The sequence below is a fragment of the Seriola lalandi genome, unplaced genomic scaffold, assembly GCF_002814215.2.
Source record: "Seriola lalandi dorsalis isolate HSWRI2012SDOR001 ecotype SW California unplaced genomic scaffold, Sedor1 jcf7180002054347, whole genome shotgun sequence".
Lineage (NCBI taxonomy): Eukaryota > Metazoa > Chordata > Actinopteri > Carangiformes > Carangidae > Seriola > Seriola lalandi.
In genome coordinates, this window is record NW_019524900.1 from 22,579 (window position 1) to 40,765 (window position 18,187).

The following is an 18,187-nucleotide window of genomic DNA, read 5'->3' on the forward strand; positions in this document are numbered from 1 at the left end:
AAAGATTACTGCTTTTTAGGATTCAAAGCGTCTGTTTTTTAAAACAGGAATAACAGAAAATTATCATCTGAGAACAAAAAAAAAAAAAAAAGAATATAAGAAAATATAAAAATAGATTTAATACAAGTGGAAAAGAAAAGAAGGAGCAAAAAAGCAAAAATATAACTGTAAGTGATTAAAAGAAATAGCAACATGTGGAAGCAGGTGATGAGAAGAAGCCACAGTCGTTGTGACCACATCATACAAAGGTACAAACCCCACCTCCAGCACCACTCTCAGGACAATGACCATTGACAGTCTGAGCCCTTCAGAATAAAAGTCTTAGTGTAAGGGTTCCTACGTATTTTGTTATGCCTGTCTCTGTGCTCTCATGTACTAGGCCACAAAATCTCTGTATTATGTTGTTGGAAATTAGCTCCTGGTCAGTGATTAACTATTCTAATCAGATAGATTCAGCTGCAGCTGTGTGCTCTAGTTTGAAATGAAATGAATGAAATGGAATTAAAAGAGCAAATAGCAGAATGAAAAGAGTAGAATTGAGAAAAGAGGACAAAGTAAAGGTGCTTAGATCAGTGGCAGGTTGGTCCGGCAGATTCATTTCCCTTTAGAATAATATTAATTGAATAATATTAAGTGTGTAATGTTCGGTGGCTCCGCCTTGGGGCAGCCTCAGGCCCTGGTGGGTGGGCGCTGTCCTTTTATGGGTCTGACTTCTCTTCCTTTTCAGAAGTGCTCCCGGACTCACGGGAGGGAGCCGGTTCTTTAGGGACTCGCAGGCCTATTTAAGATTAGTTATATTTAAAGGGAAGCTGTTGGAGAATCAGCCCTCCCTGACTTCTCCTGCAGCAGCAGTGGAACAGTGTCTGGAGGTTCCCAGTGCACATTATATGAATTGGGGGGGGGGGGTGAATGGATGCATTATTAATGAATGGACACAGTAGAAAAATCGTAATTTAATAAAGAGATTGGCATTAAATGTGCTAAGGCACATTTTGAACTCCCTAAAGGCTTAAACCCCGCTGCCAGCCCCACCCTCAGGTTATGTCATATTATATTTGCGATTAGAAATAGTATTAGTTTCTTGTGTGAAGCAGATATAATGCACAGCTCTATGTTTGTATTTTTTTGGCCTCTGGGCCGTAAAAGAAGAAATTTAGGTACATGGACAAAGATTCAGGGTCATAGTTATTTTTTAAAGAAAGAACATTAATCCATCTCATTTTAAACATCAAACATACAGCCTGCATAAGACGCAGGGACAAACTTAACGAGGACATTAGTTAAGAATTTTGAACAGATGTACTTCTGTAAAAATAATGTTTTTTAAACAATTCAGAACAGGATTTGAATTTTTTTCTGTTTTAAAGCGCCATGTATTCTTCTTCTCCTGTGTTTTATTTGAAGTGTTGATCCATAAGAAGATATATTTGTGGTTTTGAGATCCAAAAACCATCTCAGTGTAGCGGGGCTTGGTGACTGTTTTGTTGTGACATCACAAAGTTCCAGAAGTCCTGACGGCTGGTTTTAAGGCTCAGTTTCTGAATACAGGCTGTGTGCATTTCTCTGTGGACTGAGGCTTTGATACTTTCACAGTATTAATATAGAACTTAGACCTGATCTATAATCAAACTACACATGGACAGAGACCTTTAGACTGGATATTAGATTCTAGAACAGCAGCAGCAATATATATAACAGCGATAAACAATATAAACTCAGTGATGTCTCCCTGGAAACAAATGTAAAATCTACAATAGAATAAATAAAATGACTGACTGAGTTTCCAGTGGACATGCATGTGTGTGATATTTGAATTGACTGGACGTTAACTTGTAGTGTCATTGTTTTATAGTAACACCTGTGCTGATGTACAGACAACACGTCCAATGAAATACGATAGAGTAAACTACACCTCTGTCTTCTTTTCCGACTGTGAGCTAAGTGACATGTTAGCATGAATAATTCTCTCATTGTGGTGTTCACAGTTTTTTTTTAATTTTTTTTTTCTCATTTGTGAAATGTTCCTTGAAGCTCTTCGCAACCCGTCTAACAGTCCAAGTTGTGTAGATTAGTTAAATGTTCCAGACTTTTATAACTTCAGTGGGATGACGACATTCTCACGTCTGTGAGAGGTGTTAATATATGCAGAAGTCAGCTTGATTGCAGCTTTTAATTAAAGTGTGTTAGTGTGTGTGCGTTAGTGTGTGTGTGTGTGTGCGTGTGAGTGAGATAGAGACAGACAGAGAAAGAAAAAGAGTGTGTGTGACCTTTAAAAGTGTGACTCCAGCTGGATTGTCATCAACCTGTCTCTGAAGTGATGCTGACACCTCATCCGCCAACTCAGTTTCACCATTGTGCGAATGAATGTGTGTGTGTGTGTGTGTGTGTGTGTTTGTGACTCCATGCTAGTGTGTCTGTTCTTAAATTGGCATTGAGGCAGAAGTGGAGTGACAGAAATGAGGAGGAACAGGGTGGCGGATGAATGTACAGTGCAGCATGAGACGAATCCTTTACGCCGGCTTCCAGTCTGACGTACAGTCTCCACATAATCTCCCCTTAAGTATTTCTATTTTTAGTCCCACAAACTATCACAGAATGTAGCTTCTTTTTAAAGTCCACTTTCCCACATATTATACAGCCGCTGCCCTAGTTGATGTGCTTTTCATGTGAACTACTGTAGGAGCTATGGAGTGCTACCTCTCATAGCCTCGTACTGCCCTTTAACAAGCACTAGGCTAATTTCAAGTGTAGGCTTTAACCTCTCGAGACGCACTCTGACCTGCAGTTTAAGAATCTAACACTATTCATCTGCAGGATTGCTTAAACATGTCCGCCTTCCCCTACGTCTGAGGGAAGCCACAGGCTACATCACCTCGAATGACCCAAAGCAGCCGTTCACCTACATCTCCAATAAAATCTATTCCTCTTGATAAAAGGCCCGAGATCTTGTCAGAAATTATGTAACATCTCAGCATGTGATCAAACGACCGAGAACAGAAGATGATGAAGAGAAGGAGAGGAGCAGGCGAGGACCAATGCCACGCCGCAGGCAGAACAAAACGCCTCAGGCTGATTTAATGAATGGAGAAAGACTGTGGCAACAAAGCTCCAGGAAGTTTTCATTTGTCCTAAAAGAAGAAAACTGGGACTGCCCCTGTGGACGTGCTACTATAAAAAAAAAAAAAGACAAAGGAGGTTGAACATTTCCGAAATACGAGGCGTCTTGCACGCCGTCCTCTGAGGACACCGAGTTTGGCTGCACCTTCAAATGTGCCGGCTGAGTTCCTTCTCCGTAACATAATTAGGCCCGTAACCACTGTAACTGCTGCAGTGCAAAGGAACGGGGTTTAATGCACTTGGCTGGCATCAAATATTCATGAGATGCAGGTCTTCGTAATGACAGACGATCCAATGGTGAGATGAAATAGACTGCGACTGGTTATAGACCCTATAAGTCAGACAGGACAGAGAATGCACAGTGGTTTAATGAGGAAAGATAGATAGAGAACGTAAAGATGTTAGTCTCTGTGATTTCCCTCTGTTGGTGGGATACATCAGGAGAATCTGAACAAAGCGGCCTCCAGGAGACCTTTAAGAACACTGTGAGACATACAGGCTGATGCTGTATTAACGATTGTTCAGCCACTCGTAGGATCTCGACATTATTAGAAGTCTTTTAAAGGCAATGCACCTCAAAGTGTTCCTGAACGCTCGGCTGATATCACTCAGGGTCTTTAAGTGTAGGTGACGCAGCATTATTTGACACAATCCCAAATATGTGTTATTTTGTGGGAATTCAGCTGGTCCTGATGCGATCATATGTTAAGATAAACTTTATTGATTCCACGCAGGGAAAATTTATGTGTCGGATCCAAAACATTATTTATTCATTGCAAACTATCAGACCTGCATCACGGCCTGTCGGCGCAGGTGCTGCAGTTCCACAAACAGCGGATGATGATCGGCAGAGATTATTTAACATGTTAAAAAAGACGCTCTTACTCGTCTAACACTGGCTGTTTGCTGAAAGTTACAATGAACAACAGTCATTCTTTTAAAGCATTACCTTTGTGGGACCTATTATTTGCAGAAACCAGCACCATGATGAATATAAATGTGATATTCTGCTCTTTATTTTTACTGTCAACAAATCCCATGAAAAGAGCAGATCTGACATGTACTGAGTGTGTATCTACAGCCTGGAGCCGGTTTCACACAGACAGACTGTGACTGTGGCTCAGATACAACAAACAGTCAGACTTCAGATGGACTGAGTCTGAGTTCATCCGTTGCACAAAGCAGTTTAGTTCTCGACTATCTTTTTTCAAAATAACAAAACGGCCGACCGAAGAACCGCATCCACTCACCTAATTGGGAAATTCAGTGAAGGGTGAAACAATGAAAAGAAAAATCCGATTTGGGAAAAAAATGGCCGCTGTCTCTAAAAACTATTTCTCTTCTCTTTGCTCCATAACAATGTTGACAAATTATGAACCATGTGTTCCTGTTTTTTTTGTTGTTGTTGGGTGCCACTGGTCAGCGCAGGTGTCACTGATTGTTACCATGGTAACAATGGTCTTAGGCCTGAGTTAGCCTGGGGGTAAGGTGTAATTTCTTTGGCTTAAAATGAGTCAGTCTTTTATTTTTGTGTAACAGTTTTACTTGCGATGACGAAAACCCAGCTACTGTTGCACTGGGTGACCTGTTCCTTCATTGCCATGGACACACACCTTCCTGTTGCCATGAACACTCACGATTGGACCAGATGCTTGTTAATCCTTTGCTGAAGAATGGACCTTAAGAAAAGGAACCATTTACTCCTGTTTGAGTGACGGTTGGCCAGCTGTCCCGGGGAAATTACGGAGCCCTTTAAAGAGTCATGTCTTCAATAGGAAGAAATGTGTTTCGGGTTGTGTGCCTCAGAGTCAGAGAGGACTGAGAAAGTCTGATAACACCAGCCTCATCCTTTAAGGGGTATGACGTCGCACGTTCGAGTCCCGTTGGTGTTGGCGCTGGACTGGACCCACCGTCAGAGGTTTCTTTCCTCCACAATGTTCTCACAGTGGATGAAAGTGGCATGTTATATATATGTTATGCTTGCAGGGATAAGTGGTGTGAAATAGGAAGGGAAATAGGAAGGCAGCCGTGTGAGTGTGTGTTTGACTGAATATTTTCTGAGTGTTTCAGCAGTAGGGCAACAGTGATTTATCGGTGGCAGCGCTGTGCCAGTTAAAATCTGTTAAGGAGTAGAGGAGTGGGAGGATGAGAGTGGCATGCTAATGATGCTGCCACTGTTTCTTGCCATGGATGACTCACCCTCAATATGGGGGTGCTAACATCCACTGTGTGGGTAGCAGCAACACACACACACACACACACACACACACACACACACACACACATACACACATACACACACACACACACACACATACACACATACACATACATGTCTTGACATAGATGCAGCAAAAATCAGGAATGTAAATGAGAGTGGATTCAGACCAGAAGTGAAACATGAATATGTTCGAGCACAGGTCTGTAGTGTAGGTGAATGTCCTGACTGATGTCGTATCTGTAAGTCAAAACATGGAAAATGACGAGACATCGAGCAGCTAACTAGCATCGTCTCCACGACTGTGTGAGAGACACAAAAACTGAGCTAAGGATTTTTCTTTTGTTTTGCTGGTTTTCAAAGAGGGAACATGCCAGAGTTGTGTAACCCGCTCGGTAATTGGCTTATACAAAACTCATGTGGGACATAATTTCACCTGCTTTCTCTCTCTCACACTCTCTCTCTCACACACACACACACACACATACACACCCACCCCTTGAGATGACAGTTGCCATCTGTAGAGTTATTATTACCTTATACAGCCTACACATTGATATCACAAAAGTACTGACATGAAAACTTACTGGCGAATAGCTAACGGCTCTTAATGGTTAAAAAAAACATCTTTGTAAAAGCAGTGAAGCACCAAACCCAGGTGTTTTTAGCGTCTTTACAGCTAGTCCTTTATAGCTGCCTATTAGAGCTGCATTTACCAGCAGATTTTCTTTTTTAATAAAAGAAGAAAATGAATGACATGGACTGAAAAACTGAAAAAGTGACCAGCATTCAGAAAGTGTTCACACACCTTCACTTTTCTCACATTTTGTTATGTTACAGCCTGAAATCATTTAAATCCATTTCCCTCATCCCTCTACACTCAATAGCCCATGGTCACAGTCTCTCCTTCCTGAGTTACAGCGCTGTATAATGACCAGAGGTGTCACAGTGACCTTTGACCTTTGACCAAAAAACTCTCATCGGTTCATCCTTGAGTCCATGTGGACATTTGCGCCAAATTTGAAGAAGTTCCCTCCAGGTGTTACTGAGATATCGCGTTGGAGGCATATTGACAGTATTCAGACTATGACAGCTCAGGTTCTTCACATTTCTCTTGATCACCTTTGAGATGTTTCGTCACCTTGATTGGAGTCCACCTGTGGTGAATTCAGCTGGTTGGACGTGATGTGGAAAGGCACACACCTGTCTGATATTTTACGTATCAGAGCAAAAAGCCATGAGGTGAAGGAACTGCCCGCAGAGCTCAGAGACGGGGTCGTGTTGAAGGTCAGATCTGATCCTGAGTTAAAGGGTCTGAAGACTTAAATCACTGCGATGTTTCAGTTTTTTCCTTTTCAATAAATTTGCAAAGATTTCAGTATTCTGTTTTGGGGTTGTCATTATGGGGAACTGAGAGTGAAGGGAAAAATGAATGCTTTCAGTATGAGACTGCAACATAAAAAGGTGAAATACACTGTAAATACTTATAAAGGTTGTTAAAATACGTAAAATAAACCGAATAAGCAAATATTCATAATAAAAAATGTAAAGTACTGAATGATTCATTTGTCCCCCTGCTAACTGCTGCCTGTGTCTGTCCCCAACAAATCTGTGTGTAATAAAACCATAATATTTAGACAAATAGACGCCCTGCCTGCTTAGACGTTTCTACATTTCAATCCAAAATTAGTTTTCTAACAACTTTATGAATAATTATGGTTGTGACAGATCTCAGTTTTCCTGTGTGCACATGCTCGAGCGACATCAGACACACACACATTTGTGTTTGCGTCTGTGTGCGCTCGCGCATAAATAAGCAGCCACATAAAACTGGGCAAACAGATAATCAAATATAATGTGAGATAATGTGGATAATCAGAAATGAGAGGGAACATTTAATTATCCTGTCAAGATAAGAAAGAAAAGATGTAATTAGCCTATGAGTCATAGCATTATTTAAATTATTTCGCTGATAATATATTTCAGCTGAACTCAGCTTTGGCAGCTCGGTCAGCGCCGCTCCTCTTTCACATGAACATGATGACTCTTTCCTCTCAGTGCGATGGTAATGGCCCGTAATAGGTGTGTTATTCAGGTTCAACTCAGACATGTGCAATTTGTTTATGCTCCTCTGAGCTGATTTTTCAGTCCTTTAAAGAACCGGTGAAACGTCTGTTAGGAAGGGTGTCAACATCCTCGCTCTCTCATTACGAGTTATATAAACATTAAACGCTTTTCTTCATTGTAAGTGATAAATTGAGACGTTGCAGACTTTGTTTCTGGGAAATTAAACTCATCTTTCTCCATTACTGAGGGTAGTGCCACATGAACCACTGTATTGAGGGATTTTTCAGCAAAAAGTAGTGCACATGGACGGAAGTGAGAAAGGAGGAAGCGATGTCTTTACATCTTTTACACGCCGACGCCGACGACTTCTGTCACTTTTTGTTTTTACAAGCGAGTGCAGCTCTATGAATATCTTCCCGCAGAGACCGTCTGAGAGCATGTGTTATTATCCCCATATTTACACTATCGCCGCGTCCTCCACCTCTCATAGCAGTGGGGTTTTTCACCCCACCTTCCTTTGAGTGCAGCTATTCTGAACAGTTACTTATCACACTTCTGTCTTCCCGTGTGGTGGGACGATGACTCATAATACAAACTTGTTCTTTGCGAGCGAACCTGCGACTTCCTCTGGCGCTGACGGTGATCCAGAGGTTTTATCCAACTTTGAAATTCAATCTCTGGGACAAACAAACATTTTGGGGGGTTTTTATGGCCTGAGGTAACATCTTTAAATTGATTCTAAATCATCACCAGTCCAAAACACAATATTATACATTACAATATCGGTAGGTGATAGGTTTCAGACGACCATGTTGGGACTTCTGACCCTGGTATTGATCAGTGCCACTGAGCCTTGTCACGACTGTTTATGAAGTACCTGCCCAGTGATTACAGGGTCAGGACCCGGTGGCTGTATTGAGCTTCATAAGTCCCAGTTGGAGCCATTAAAGAGAGCTTGCTCTCTCACTTCATCTCCTGCCCTTTGAGCACAAAGAAAGAACCTTCACAAACTAATTCTTCCTCCTCTGAAAATCTACACTCATTTCCCTCAGACTGGCACAATGAGGCAGCTGTCGCCTGCTTTCCGTTTCTCTCCCAACTGCTATTATTTCTAAATTCACGCTAAATTACTTCCTTTCTCTTCAGCAGTTCCATTTTATTCAAATGACAGTGTCCCCAACTAAATCAATCTTGCTTACTAATATTTCAGTTGAACCGGTAAATTGAATCTAAGAGAATCTTTGTTTTTCAATATTTGACAATGATAATGCCATTTTCAGGTGTGAATACTCAAGTGAGAAAATAATCTTCCACCTCTGCACTTCAGAGGTTTTTTGTCATTTTATTTTGGAATGAATTTAAAATGAGGGAGGGGGGTGAAAAAAAAAAACACCCTCCAAAAATAAAAATGAGTTAATACGACTGGTGTTCACAGGAATACAAATACAAGCCCCCCCCCACCCACACACACACACACACACACTCAAGATAAGATATGTTTTTCCACCACAGTTATCTTTGACTTGCTGATTTCAAAGGAATGTGGTCATTTTTCCTGGAGATCACAGACACATTAGAAACGAGGGTTTTGCAGTTTAAGAAAACATGTCTGTTGAGCCCTGGAGGCCGTGTTGCTCTCGATGCACTGCAGACTAACAGCCGTGAGAGGAGCCATCGCAGATAATAGTGATGCACTGGCTTAGATGCATTTTTTTTCCTCAGTTTATATTCTTGTTTTTTCCAATAGGAAATGGATGGTTAAGCAGAATGTTTTGTTTCCCTTTTACAACGCCCACACCAGAGTGACTCGTCTAATTGGGAGACAAAAAACCCCACCACCGACTCTTCTCTTACAACGCACTGCTTTTGTTTACTCTGTTAACAAAGCTCTAAAACAAACTGCCTCCAAAAGCATGCAAATTAGTTTCATTCTGCCTCCCCCTTCCCCTTCCTTTAATGATACAAACAGCATTTAGGCAAGTTGGCTTCGGAGGAAATTCCACTTTTTCTAACCTAAGTGTGCATTATGATTTCTGAGGCGGTCATGTTGATGGGCTGCACTGCCGCTGTCTAGTTTAGCGTTTTCCAGAAGCAATATCTGGGGAAATATCACAAATATGACATAAAAGCAGGAGAAAGCAAAGCCTCTGTGTGTGTGTGTGTGTGTGTGTGTGTGTGTGTGTGTGTGTGAGAGAGAGAAAGAGAAAGACACACCCTCATGGCACCGGTGCGCTCATCACTCAGAAAAGTCCCTCTTCTGTGACTCTGGAAATGGAGTATAATTTAACTTGGGGGCCATTTCATTGTTCCCTTTAAGCTTCTTAGCTCTAAAATATTCATATTTCAGGCGAGGGAGGAAGAAATCTGTGACGGCAGCAGACAGAGGCGAGAGGCAGAAGAAAGAGGATAGTGAGCAAGAGAGGTAGAGAGAAAGAGAAACTGACAGAGTGAGAAAAAAAGAGCAATGAAATAAATGAAAGAGAAACTCAGAGGAGGGGAGTGAGGAGAGGGATGCAGAGAACAGAAAGCAACACTTTAACTGATGTTCTCCTATAAACAACTTTCTCCCCGTCTGTCTTTTATTCTCTGTCTGAAGCACTTCATGGCAGACCTGTCCAACAAAAGACAAAGCCATTTCCCTGTCATCTACCCCGGCACTGGCTGCAGACAGACTGTGCAGGAAAAGGCACCGTCATAATTATTATCCGGGTGTCACTGAAAGCAGTTATTTACAGATATCCTGTCATATTTCTGCTGCTTGGTGCCACTCACTGAAAGGCAGAGTTTTTTATTATTTTGGATAGGTCAATTTAAAGGCAAGAAAAATATACAGCTAATTTACACCAGCTGTATGAAATGCAGCTAGTCCTGTAAATCAAATGTAAATCAAAGGGTTGCTTCCTGTTTCCTGTAGGCGGCGCAATCACTTTGACTTCATATTGGCACGCAGATGTCAGATATAAAGTTCGGAGCAGATGGGGCATTGTCTATTTGAGCTATAACAACTTCCTGTTTAATGGCGAAACATCGAAATTCGCCGCGCCAACAAAAAGTCACAGTTTTCTCATAATGAGGCATCATGAAGTTTGAGGTTGGTGTTGTCAACCGGCTAGGATTATTGTAAAACATGACATTTCCTGTCACCACATGGGTGATATTGGCATGTAGACGTCTGCAATTCGCCGCGCTGCGACGGCCAGGTCCTTCATCAAAAACTCTCAAAGCTTCGCAATTTAGCATCCCAAAGGTCTGAAGGTGAGTCTGACCAAATGTGATGTGGATCTGATTGGTTCTCCAGAAGGAGTTTGTTAAAGAATTACGTTTTTTGAATCGCAAAAAACTGGGTCACAATTGCGGAGTGAATTCAAAATGGCTGACTTCCTGTTGGGTTTAGGGTCCATACAGTCTTTTTTTTTTTTTATATAGGTCTTGGCATGTTACATGTGCCGACTGAACCTCACAGGTGAAGCACAGGGCAGGGGCTACTCTTTGACCCATAAAACACCAAGCGTGATGCATGAGCAAAGTTTGATGATTGTTTAGACTCTAATAGTAACAAATGAAGTAAAGTGTGCAGGTGCATCAATTCATCACTAACTAAAAGACTTGACAGAAAAGAAAATCACAAAAAGCACAAATTACAAGCACAGAACTGTGCGGCATGAATGGAGAGGCAGAAATGAAAAAAGGTTGCATCACACTGCAAGCAGAAGAAGATGCCAGAGTCAGGATCCATTTCAAACAAAGACAACAAGCATGAATGAGACTGACGCAGCTGCACAGGTTGGAGGAAGTCTCAGTGAGATCAAGACTTCTTCTTTCACGAGAGCGACCTGAGACCAAATTAAATATATACATCACGTCGGGAGAATTCAGCCTCACGAAGCTGCGAGTTCATGTGAATATGTAAATAAACGTCCTGAGATTAAAACCGCGTTAGTGTCTGTTTCCTACAACAGCAAGTTGTCAGAAAGATCGATGCCGCTGTGTAAGCGCGCACACGGGGATTCAATGTATGTTGTTTGTTTTTCATCATTTTCTCTGGTAATTAGTAATTATCCTGCCTGTCACGGTGCATGCACTGTGCATGTGGTTGAGTCCCAGCGTTGAAACGTGTGATGTACGCTCTTCTGTGAGGGTACATCTTAGTCTTGGCACTTGCGCGGCAAACGTTAATTGAACGGCGCCTCAGCCCATGTGATCCAGCTGGAAGACAGTTATGTAACAGTCCCAAAGCCAAACGAGAGCTGGCACGAATCAAAACAAACTATACATAGAGCGTTGCATTAGTGAGTCACCACGTCCTCTTATAGGTAAATAAAAAGTAAGCTTCAAAAAACAAAACAAAAACACACGAGACTGTATAGGCAAGGCCTTCTGGGTATTCATTATGTCTGTTCTTGATTCGCCAGTATTGTGCAAATGTGAAACCAACACTGTTTTTTTTCTGAGCACGAGTTGAGATGAGAGGTTTTGTTTTCTAAGGGGAGAGAGCGGAGGGAATCTGATCCACGGCTGAGCACATACCGGCCGTTAGCTTGTAGGTTAGAGGATGAGCCATGATATCAAGAGGAGGATAAAAAAGCGGACAGAGAGAAGGAGTCAGTCGGAGCAGAGATGTAACATGAGGAGAGCGAGCTGTGCTGTGATGTAGGCTGTACAGTAACCAGGCAGGCTGGGCTGCTGCTCCTGCTCCTGCTGTTTTAAAAGAAAAGAATAAGCCAAAGCTGAATTGATATGCTAATTTGATTGAGAAGGTGTGTGGGTGGATATGGAGAAGGTTTTAAGCAGCGAGAGGGACAGAAAGAGAGAATGACAAGAAAAGAGAGGGAAAGAAAGGGAGAGTGGGAGTGAGAGATGTGATGGAGCGAGGGAAGAGAGCGAAGTGAAACAAATGGGAAGGAGTGGGACGAGAGGCGAAGCTCAGCACGGCTCTGCGCTTTGGGGTAAAGAGAGTTTACAGTCAATCGGCGAGCAGTCGTCAGTTAGCTGTGCGTTAGCGGCGGCGGCGGCTACAGGGTGGCGGCGCCAGCCTCCACCGGCGCCTGCTGACACGTTGAAGTGTTTGTGAATCAGCACTTACAGTACATTTTGAAAAAAGAAAATAATCATGTTGTCCATAAAATCTAAGATATTTATGCTGTTAAAGTATAAATCCAGCTCATTACAACATGGTTGTTTGTTCTGTTAAGTGCTGAGATCAAGGAAAACAGAGACACTGTTGAAGCAAAGTCCAACAGGGCAGGAAACACAAACAGACCATCAGATAGATTCTTATATTAGAACATGCTCACACTCAATAAACACTGGACAGACAATAGACAAAGCACCCAGTACACAGTGATATACAAAACTCCCAAGAGCAAGGTATCAAAAGATAAACAGGTGAGACAGTTAGACTGTGCCCGTCCACCAGGAGAACCACACAAAACAAAACTAGGACGCAAAACACAAGTTAAAGTATCAGTACATTACACAGAATAAGACGGTGCTTACACAGAGTAGAGATACAACATAGCAGCAAGGCTAATAGATGATGTGGTTAGGTCTCACTGAGCATTGTCAAACTTGGCTTCCATCTTAGCAATAGAAAGCAGCTCGTTTAGCCGCCTCTTCAAACACTGAGACTTCCAGTTTAGTAATACTCATTTTTTAGCTTTTAAAATCCTGCTTTTGATGGGAGGGAAGGGCGATAAGACAGATTTTAAACCAACTATATTAGGAAAGAAAAAAAAAAATTGAGCTGGTAATAATCCAGCGCCCAACAGCAAAAGTTGTGCACATAACTACGGTAAGTATGGCAGGTCAAAATTCAACCATTTGATCTGTAAACTGCTGCAGTGATACCAGCGCCTGAACCTCTCCATGGTGAAGTTTCTGTGGTGAATTTGTCGGCAGCCAGATCTCTTCTGTATTCCTCTCATGCGTGGCTAATTAAATTCATTATGATAGCAAACACAGCAAGGTCACAAGTAAACAGCAAAGGTGTTTGAACTTGTGGTCTGGACAAGTTGTTTGTGTTTTGTCAGAGGGACTCTGTAGACCGCTACACATTAGTTCTCAGTGGGGATTTGATGGGTGACCATATTCAGTTTAAAAAATAAAAAAAAGATTCATAACAATGTGAGTTAATCAAAATATTTAAACCTCTGTAAAAAGGTTTTGTAATCAGTCGTGTGGTGTGGTGCAGGAGGGAGACTTGACTGCTGACAGTCGGTCCAGCCCATCAGGGTGCAGGATGACCTGAGGTTAGTGCGAAGAGATAATTGGGACAAGCTGTCACTGAGTCTTTGTAATTGAGGATGTGTCATCATCCTTATTGTTACATAACGAGTATGTTGGGATTTTAATTTAGAATAGATTATCTTTTCTCTGTTAAGTACTTGCGAGATGTTTTTCAAAGAAACTAATGAATATTATTTTTAAAAAGCTTTGGTTTTAATAATTATAATACGGTTCTTTTTATTTGGTCGTCAGGATTTAAAAGAAAATCTGCAATCCTCTGTTTTTTCTGTCATGGCGTGGTATTTTAAAATATGATGATTCTCAAGACATTTGAGAATATTAAGACATCTGCCTTGTGCTTTAAAGCACTACATGGCCAAAAGTATGTGGACAACCAAACAAAGCGTGTGGACTCCCAAGCGTATGACTGTTGAACATGTAATGCCAAAACCACAAGCGTTCATATGACTTTTCCACCAGAATTTGGAACCTGTGAGCATTAGTGAGGTCGGCCACTGGTCACCGTCGGCGGTCCAGTTCATCCCAGATGTTTTGGATGGCGATGAGGTCGTGTGTTAACTCCTCTCTGCTTCGCTCTGATTCTCAGAAACAGCCGGGACCAGAGGGCACGCTGAGGACAGTAGTCATCCAGGAAAGGAGGCTCCACGTCGGTGTCCACAATGGCTGGTGTTTCCTCGACAAGCCCCAAGTGGTGGTGCTGGAGCTGGTAGCCTCAGGGGCCAGAGGGCGGGCAGACAGCACCTCCAGACAGAGCACCCTGGTCAAAGACAGGTGAGCAGAGGAAACACGTGTACATGTCTGCAGTGGAGCTGTTGCTGTAGGCTGCAGGAGATGCTGGAACATCATTCTGTTGACAGATGAAATCCACAGATGTGCAAAAATCTTTGTACATCTTTGCGAGTGCTTATTATTTTCATCAGCCTCTCCGGGTGCAGGTCCCTCCGCTGACAGACAGGTGACTGAAAGTTTATCTAGTAAAGTCAGCACAAACTGTATTTTTCCGAAAAAGCGAGGTTGCTGTGAGTTTCATTTTCATACATCTGGAGAAAGTGAATCATTTCACAATCGTACGTCCAAAACGCTGCGATGGCGCCAGACGTTTGATTGTCGGAAACGGTATGGACTTGATATGGACTAAAGAACTAACCTGGACTAAATGCTTCTAGTCATGACGCACTTACAGGTATTTAACCACATTAGACTAAATAAGACTATATTTTTAGGAAGCCACTGATCTGAGTTTTCTCCACAACACTGGTTTCAATCCCCAAACTCAGGGAACCGGTCGATACAGAGTACTGATCCACATTATGTTCCCAAATTTAAAATCTGTGAAGCTCTCTGTGTGGAATCTATTAAAATCATCCTTCTACATGTGAGGTAATATGAGGCTGTGCGCACACATCCATTCTTAGTCATAATGTGGATGCGTCATGCCGATACCCGATCTGCTTCATCAGATCAGTGTCTCTGCTATCATCTGTCAAAAGAAAACGTCCAGAAATACACATAATAATAATAATAATAATTACACATAAAAATATAATAAAATGTTTACATAATTTGTTGCTTTTTGTTGTTTTGTGGGATTAGATGCATTGTGTTTTTATTTTGTTTGTGACCTTGCTCAGAGAGATAAGAGCGACCGTGTCCTAACCCAACCCCAGCCTCAGAATTCACACAGCAGCGCCGGCCGTTGAGGCTTCCACCCTCATAAAAACAGCTTGGCAGTGCGTTCCAGTGCATGTGGGAGCTCCTCATAAGCAATCAAGGAGATATGAGTCACGCTGCTTTTACCCCTGGGTTTTGTATAGACACACCATGACACTCAGTGCTCATCTTGTCCGAGCCTTTCTGCGGATGTGAGGTCAGCAGCGTCGGCCTCAGATCAGCAGTAAAACACTCGGGTGTCAGTTAAAAGCAAAGGTCGCCGCTACCTGAAGCTGAATTTCATCCTGCCTCTAACATTCATTACTGATTTTAATTACAGGGATGAGAACCATTCAACATAATGAGTATACTTTCACATATTGAATTTTCCATATATGAAATACATTTCTGTATGGGCGGTATCCACAAATTCAGGTCTTCAGTTTTGGGATCTTGGAGGGGGGGGGGTCGCTGCATTTTGTTAATGAATCGGTGCTGAATAAAAAAACAATCAGATCCTCTCACATACTTTGTTTTTTCTAAGTTAACAGCAGCTGTCACAAACATCCCAGTGCACCCCGTTAAATCACTGGACGTATTCGTTATCATTAAAGTTGTGAGCAAACGAACCTCTGACCACGTTGTGAGCGGCGCACGTAAACAACAGCTAGCAGTTTCAATTAATGAGTTGTCAGGGAGCATCAGTGAGCCACTGAGCAGAACTGCTTTGGGTTAAAAAAAAATGTTTAGTGTCTGTTTGGGTGACACTCTGCAGGTCTATCACGCCTCTGACTGCAGCTCTTTTTCCTGTGGGTGATGAGGAAAGTCTGTGCAAATATATCACAAGGAACCGTTCAAGCAGAGCTGTGATACAGATTACAGTTCCTCATTCGGTAGAGTTACAGAATGATATAGTGATGTAGTGAGGAAAAGGTTGAGATCTGGGGGAAGCTCTCGGCTGCTGTGACAAACGAGGAGATTTAGCATTTTTAAAGTGCTGCTGTTTCTCATTTTCATATTGTACAGTCATATATTTGACTGGACTGCAACAGCGGGGGCCAGCCCTATAATTGTGAATGTGACTGACTGACTGACTGATGATGTTTCTACCACTGGTCAGTCTCAGTCTACCGAGCCGCTCTAGTTTCCCGGCTGCTTGGGAACTGCAGGGAAGAGGAGGAGCACTTCCAGTACACTGAGCCTCGCCTCCGTTACAGCAGATAAACTACTTTGATTCCATGTGTCATTATCGCTAAAGGAGACAGATGAAGAACTAAACACGAGATACAGCGAGCAAAGAGAGCAGGAGAGAGGGAGGGAGAGAGAGAGAGAGAGAAGTCATCGCTAACGAGGCTTTGTACTAACGACTGTGAGTAAGACATAAAGACCTGCCTCTAATAAAAGTCAGTGACGTTCTGGAGTTGAAGTAAATAAAGACTAAACTATTGTGGATCCAGACGGAGGCTGTGCTGTGTGTCAGAGACTAAATAAGAAAGATAAATATAAAATCTCTCTACGACTGTAATAAAGGCAAAAGTCCCAAAAAATAACTTAAAAAAAGACGGATATTGTGTCTCTTCTACCTTTCTCTCTGAGTGATCATGTTACAGTAAATCCAGCTGAAATCACGGCTCAATCTTTGTCTTTTATCTGTTATTGTGTTTGGTGATTTTTTCAGACAACGTCACGATTATAAAATCAGGATTTGACCAGAGGCGGTCCAGATATATATCAGGTTTAGACTTGGCGTTGTTGATAGTTCTCTTTGCTCTAAATTTGTCTTTCCTTCATGATGTCCACCATGAGGACTGTGAAGAGATGTGTTTGTGCTGACAGCACTATCTGCAGGATACCTGAGTGGTTCAAAGCATAACGGTGTGATATTCCTCTCTGCGTCAGGGTGTTTATGTGAGTTTGATCAGGTGAGATATTTTGCAGAGTTTTCTTGAAATAATGATGCAAAGGATTTTTGGATAAAAGGATCAGTCTGATCAATAAAGACAAAAAAAAAAAAAGATTAAAAAAACTGAACAGCTGGTGAAAGATGATCCCCTTCTCAGTGTGAGTGTGAATCAGAATGTATGGTGTTTGCTACTTGAAATGAGACAGTAGCTGATGTGGCGATTATGTGGATGATTACGTCGGCGTCTCCTTATAAGAACAGAGTGCACAAACATGCAAATGCATAATCAACACAATCACACGCTAACTGACAATCTGTGCTCAATTACTCTATTATATGAACGACAATAATCGCCATTATCATCCAAATAATTCCTTCCGTCATATCGTATGTTATGCATTTTCCTGTTTTGATGCAAGAAGGAAGAGCTTTAGTTTGATAACACCAGTGAAGGCAATAATTATGATGTGTTCCGTTTTTTTTTTTTTTTGGTGCTGCCAGTGAGAGCTGACAGTCTGTCTTGCTTGTGTTATGCCTGGTGCTTCCAACAGCAGGGGAAGAGGGAGAGAAAAAAAAAAAAAAATTTGAAGTGCTCGCCTGTTCCATTTCTCCAGAGAGTCCGTGAAGCGAAAAAAGAAAAAAGGCGCTCGGCCCCACCTCGTGACACGCCGGCGCTCCACAGTATGCTCCCGCCTGTGGTGTATGCAAACTGTGAATGACGAATGCGGAGAAGTGCTGTTCCACTGCTCACGCAGGAGGCCGGTGTTTGCCAGAGAACATTTAGCCAGCGATTTCTAAACCCTCCAACACATCGATTTCTCCTCCGTTTAATAAGAAGTAAAACTATGAAAACACGGACAGGGACCGTCAGCATTTTCGTAATCTGTATATGTGTTTCCCATCATAGCTCCTTCACTCATCCTTCACTCCTTCATCGTGTGTGTGTGTGTGTGTGTGTGTGTGTGTGTGTGTGTGTGTGTGTGTGT

General features: G+C 42.2%; 1 protein-coding gene across 1 annotated transcript in view; it reads left to right on the top strand.

Moving 5' to 3' along the window:
* Positions 1–18,187, top strand: part of LOC111656193 (nephrocystin-4-like) — a 130,358-nt gene that overhangs the window by 5,357 nt on the left and 106,814 nt on the right. The window contains exon 3 of the mRNA XM_023407831.2: positions 14,235–14,419. Coding sequence (XP_023263599.2) covers positions 14,235–14,419 — 185 coding nt within the window. The remainder of the gene's footprint in view (positions 1–14,234; positions 14,420–18,187) is intronic.